This window comes from Propithecus coquereli, unplaced genomic scaffold (genome assembly GCF_000956105.1).
Source record: "Propithecus coquereli isolate 6110/MARCELLA unplaced genomic scaffold, Pcoq_1.0 Scaffold50, whole genome shotgun sequence".
In the NCBI taxonomy this organism is placed as follows: domain Eukaryota; kingdom Metazoa; phylum Chordata; class Mammalia; order Primates; family Indriidae; genus Propithecus; species Propithecus coquereli.
The window spans coordinates 4,442,934-4,449,169 of NW_012150841.1; the positions used below are offsets into that span (position 1 = coordinate 4,442,934).

At 37.7% G+C, this 6,236-nt stretch overlaps 1 protein-coding gene across 1 annotated transcript; it reads left to right on the plus strand.

Moving 5' to 3' along the window:
• The first annotated feature begins 639 nt into the window (after positions 1–639).
• Positions 640–2,520, plus strand: DDX53 (DEAD (Asp-Glu-Ala-Asp) box polypeptide 53). The gene has a single exon (XM_012656331.1). The coding sequence runs from the start codon at positions 640–642 to the stop codon at positions 2,518–2,520; it is 1,881 nt and encodes a 626-aa protein (XP_012511785.1).
• The last annotated feature ends 3,716 nt before the right edge of the window (positions 2,521–6,236 follow it).

The following is a 6,236-nucleotide window of genomic DNA, read 5'->3' on the forward strand; positions in this document are numbered from 1 at the left end:
GTTGGAGAATAGCTGAAAAATCAGAGGCAAAATGCCATCCTTGAGTGTGTACCTAAGAGATTTCTGATGGTATAATTTAAGTTACACTAGAGGACAGGGAAGTGATGAATTTATCTAGACAATTTATTGTATTTACTCCAAAAGAAATTTACCAAAATAAACGCACAAATACATAAATAAATAAGTTAATTTTTTAATTCACTATTTTTTTTCTCTTATGGAAATAATTGGCTTATAAAAAGGACAATGTGTATAAGCTCAAGGCCTGCTTCAAGGCTGCTCCCAAACTGAGCCAGAACTATCCGTAGGAGAGTGAAAGAGGATCTCAGGACACAGAAGTTAAAGGAGGCAGTTACTCTCAGGGTCCTGTGTCAGCCGGGTCAGCCCTGGAGAGTTCCTGCCTCTTTAAATTTTGCATCACAGACAGCTGTTTACCTCACACTAGTCCCGGCCCTGTGATTGGTCCGCTAACAGCATCAAACATTGGTTTCTTAGGTAACGGGAGCGAGGCTAGGTCAGTAGCCAGCAAACAACCGGCACTGCTGGCTGCTGGTTCAGAGACTGAAGAGACCACAGACTCGACCTTCTCCCAACCGTATGTAGGCGACAGGCTGGCGCCAACACTACCACTATCCCACAATGTCCCGGGCCCCAGAGTGGAAGAGGGCAGAACCTAATCCTAGAAATCATGGGGCCAACTGGGATGGCAGAGGTGGCAGAGGCAGCGGCAGGAGTGGCCCCTCCAGCCACCTTGGGCCTAGGGCGGCAGGCTCCCATGAACCACCACTCTGCTTTACAGTGAAAAAAAACATGGTTGGTGCAATAATTGGTCGTGGTGGGTCAAAAATAAATGACCTAAAACGTTTGACAAACACTAAAATACAAATCATAAACGGGGATTCTGAAGCGGAGGTAAAAATTTTTGGCAGCATGGACATGAAACTAAAGGCTAAAGCAGCTATAGAAACTCTTATTAAAAAACAAGAAAGCTGCAAGCTAGAATCCAATGTTGATAATGCAGCATCCCAACCCCCTGTTGTAAGAGATTTAAGCACAGCTGACATTGCTAGAGCACATCGGCCATCGCTAGATTGGGATCAAATCAAGGTAGCCGGTGCGGAGCGGGAAAAAAGAAAATGGGCTGATTTACCACCAATTAAGAAAAACTTTTACATAGAATCCAAAGCGACAAGCTCCATGTCTAAAGCGCAGGTAGAAAATTGGAGAAAGGAAAATTTCAACATAATGTGTGATGACTTGAAAGATGGTGAAAAACGTCGTATCCCCAATCCAACTTGTAACTTCGAAGACGCTTTCCGGGACTACCCGGAGCTTATGAAAAACATAACGGAGGCAGGTTTTAAAAATCCAACACCAATTCAGTCTCAGGCGTGGCCAATTGTTCTACAAGGAATAGATCTTATAGGAATCGCCCAAACCGGAACAGGCAAAACATTGTCCTATTTAATGCCTGGCTTTATTCATCTTGACTCTCAACCAATATCTACAGAGGAAAGAAATGGACCTGGGATGCTGGTCCTTACACCTACTAGGGAATTAGCTCTTCAGGTGGAAGCTGAATGTTCTAAGTATTCATATAAAGGTCTTAAAAGTGTTTGCATTTATGGTGGCAGAAAAAGAGAGAGACAAATACAGGACATTGCCAAAGGTGTAGATATCATTATTGCAACTCCTGGGAGACTGAACGATCTGCAAATGAATAACCTTGTCAACCTAAGAAGCATAACATTCTTGGTCTTGGATGAGGCAGATAAAATGCTGGATCTGGGATTTGAACCCCAGATAATGAAGATTTTATTAGATGTGCGCCCAGACCGGCAAACTGTTATGACAAGTGCAACTTGGCCAGCTGCCGTTCGTCGACTTGCACATTCTTATTTGAAAGAGCCTATGATTGTTTATGTTGGTACTCTAGATCTAGTTGCTGTAAACACAGTGAAGCAAAATATAATTGTTACCACAGAAACAGAAAAACGAGCTCTTATGCAAGAATTCCTGGACAGCATGTCACCCAACGACAAAGTCATCGTGTTTGTCAGCCGAAAACTTATTGCTGATGACTTATCAAGTGATTTAGGTATCCGAGGCATTCCTGTACAATCACTGCATGGTGACAGAGAACAAATTGATCGAGAGCAAGCACTAGAAGACTTTAAAAGTGGAAAAGTAAAAATATTGATAGCGACTGATTTAGCCTCCCGAGGTCTTGATGTTAATGATATCACACACGTATACAATTATAATTTCCCACGAAATATTGAAGAATATGTACACAGAATAGGGCGTACTGGAAGAGCAGGAAAGACTGGCACATCGATTACCCTTATCACTCAAGATGATTCGAAGATTGCCAATGAATTGATTAAAATTCTGGAAAGAGCAAATCAGAGTGTTCCAGAAGATCTTGTGAAAATGGCTGAGCAATATAAATTACATCAACAAAAAAGGGGTGCAGGAAGATCAAGAAAATACGGAGAAAAACCCAAGGAGTTTTATTAATGTTTACGTTGAAAAGTTGTGCCAGGGTACGAGAAGATTCAAGGCATGTTAAAAATAAGCAGTATTCAAGTTACATAAGGAAGTTTTGGAAATATACCAGCAGTTGGAAGACACAACCAAATCTTGAATAATACTGTTAACCTTTCAATATTGTTCATGTTCCTTAATAAAAAAAAAAGTTTTAAAATGAAATGACAGAGTGAGAGACTATGTGAAAAAAAAACTTAAAAATGTTATGTGTTGGTTAAAGTCTAATTTCTTTTTAGTCTTCCATGTACATCTGTCTTCTCTAAAACATTTGGTAGAAAACAACAATAGTGCTTTTCTTGCTTTAAAATAGTTGTACTAAACTGAAGCGTAGCTTCAAGCTTATCCCAGTCAAAATATTCTTTTTCCCCCTAGTGGTTGGTGCCACAGCATCCCTAAAATATCTCCATTATCATTCCCTAAATTTTTTAGTTCATTAGAAAATAAGTTCCAAATTTTGTAGAAGATTCCACAATTCTATTTTATCAGAAGGATGTAACCAACAGACCAGGGTATCTGATTCAGTGGGAATCAGATCCTTATATGAATTCTGTCACCGTTGGTTAAAAATTCTGAGGAGGTCACTTGCATTCTCTAGGCCTCAATTTCTCCACTTATAAAATGGGATTTTATATTAAGTAATTTGGGGGGTCCCCTTTCACCTCTAAAATTCTGTGATATTATAACTAAAACAGTGTACGCTAGCCTTATATTAACATTTCCTTATCCAATCTAGGGAAAATGGTATACTTGTATAATAAATCAAACAAAGAATTCCTTTTTAATGACCAGAATAGTGCATTCTGCACTTTCATTGATTTTTGTAATGTAACTGACAGGTTTTCTTTTTATTCTTTGCTTTTCTTTTCATCATATTTTTATTTTTAATTCAGTTTGTCTTGGAAAGGTCAAAACCACATATACACATAAATCAGGGAAAAAATGAATGTGAAAGAAAAATTTATCTACTGGAGAAAACATTAAAAACATAATCAAATGACACTTTTGCCATAGGAACCAATTTTAGTAAAACTATTCCTAATTTTATCTATGTCTATCTCTTTATGCCTTATTTAAAAGCAGTATGCACCTCACAATTGCAAAAAGAAATCCCCACAATGATACTAAATAAACTTTAAAATTCAGTGTTCCATGAGAACATTAGAATTAGTTAAGCCTTAACATTTCTTGTAAAATAAAGAGAAAAATTAATGTAACAATCTTTTTCCCCAGCATGCCTCAGCTGTGACCACAAATAAGTCAGAAAGTAAGGGGAAGAAAGAGGTAAATGCTCTAGGTATAGGTATTTGAGGTTTTAAGTATGGCTTTAAAGGGTTTTTTTATATAGGCTTCAATATCGCCTGATAAAATTAACAACTATGGTTAACATTTTTGAGTGATATATACCAGGTGCTTTATCTCAAAATTAATGTAACAATCTTTTTCCCCAGCATGCCTCAGCTGTGACCACAAATAAGTCAGAAAGTAAGGGGAAGAAAGAGGTAAACGCTCTAGGTATAGGTATTTGAGGTTTTAAGTATGGCTTTAAAGGGTTTTTTATATAGGCTTCAATATCGCCTGGTAAAATTAACAACTATGGTTAACATTTTTGAGTGATATATACCAGGTGCTTTATCTCATAATCTCTAATATTATAAGAAACCCACTCAGAAGGTAATCTTACTCCTATTTTGCAGAGGATGAAGCAAGGTCAGAGGAGCTAATTTGCTTATGGTCACTAAATCTGGTTAAAGATGAGTTAACTGATATTTTAACCCAAAAGCACATAATTCCAATATTTACATTATTTTTATTTCAATACAGTTACATGCAAGACAATACACTTGTCTTGAGGTTGCCTATAAATTCAGATTTAGTGAAATAGGCAAGTGTGTGCAAATTTAATGCAAAGTCAATCTATAGTAGAAGCTGTAATAGAAGCTCAAATAGCCTGTTTCTGTTCACTCAGAGGAGAGATGATGGATGTTTAGTAAGTTAGAGTTTATGTTATTTGCCAGAATATTTGTTAGGGGCAATGCTACATTTGTTAGAAAAAAATGCAACAATTAAACCACTTGAGATAGAGAGTGAGGTTCCACAGTCACGTTTAAGTAACAATAACAAAAATTATCGCTAATGTCTACAAGTAAGAAAAGGAGAGAAGTGTACATTTCTTCTACAAGGAAAGGCTGAAAAGAAGAGTTGGTGTATCGAGAAAGGTAAGTAGAAATAGAACAATGGTTCTCAACCAGGGGTGATTTTGCTCCCTGAGAGACTTTTGAAAATATCTGGAGACAGTATTGGTTGTTACAACATTGGGTGGGGGGCAGTGAGGTGCTACTAGCATCTACTGAGTAAGAGGCTGCTAAACACCCTACAATTTACCAGACGGCCCCACACAACAAAGAATTATCTGGCCCAAAACAATAGTGCTGAGATGGATAATCCCTGAGACAGCATAAGCAAAACAAAACAACCAAAACCAATAGCATAGTAACCAAAAAGGGACTTCAAAGGAAAAAATAAAGGATTTCTAAGCTTTATCTTGTGGGATTGGGCAGAAAAAAAAAAAAAAAACCTTCAAACTTCCTATCTTTGGTATAGTCTGCATCAGTGGTTCTCCACCAGGGCCAATTTTGTCAATGTCTACATACAGATTTTTTTTTGTCACAACTGGGGCTTATGGTGATGGTATTGGCATCTCCTGGGTGGACTCCTGGGGTGCCACTAAACATCTCACAATGCATAGAAGAGCTCCCCACAGGAAAGAATTATTTGGTCCAAATGTCAATAATACTACAGTTGAGTGTAGTAAACCCTGCAATAGTAAGCAAAAATAAAACCCCAAACCTAGTTGAAGAGAAACCAAAAAGGGACTTAAGAGAGGAAAACAAAACAAAACAAAAGGATATTTATTTGTTTTGCACTGTGCAATATAAAACCCTCCACTAAATTTCCTATCTTTGGTATAATCTATATTTCTCAACTGGAGTTGCCCCACTAAGAGACATTTGGCAATGTCTGGAGACAGTTTAGCTGACTCTACTAGGAAGCAGGATTGGTACTATCATCTAGTGGGTAGAGGTCAGGGATAAACATTTCATAATGCATAAGACGGCACCCTACAACAACGGATTTTTTCAGCCCACAATGTATGGGTTAAGGTCAAGAAATTGTGGTTTACATTGATCAACCAACAAAGTTTTTGTGTGAGTAAATTGTTTTTCAGAAACTCAAAGAAATACTGAGTTATACATACAAACTGGCATGGATTGAAAGCAAGGCACTGAACACATATTGACACAGGAGTCAAACTATGAGGATTCACCTGACTTCAGAGTTATTCCTATAAGATTCTTAGCATGGTGACTCACATTTAGTAAGCTTTCAACAAATATTAGATCCATTCCACCCTCATTCTCCCATCGCCCATTATATAATGCTTGTTCACTATTTATTCAGGGTACTGCTTAGGCTATTTTCCCCATTTGGAATGCCCTTTCTCTTCCCTCTCTGCCAAGTCAAATCATATTCCTCATTCTGAGTCCAGCCAAAGTGCCACATCTTCCCCAAACTTCTATCTGCTTCCCTTTTCAAAATTTCTGTAGTTCTTATCAAACAAAAATGTTGACATATATACCATACTAGTTTGCATTCCTACAGAGACAACTTTGAAAAATTCAAATGAG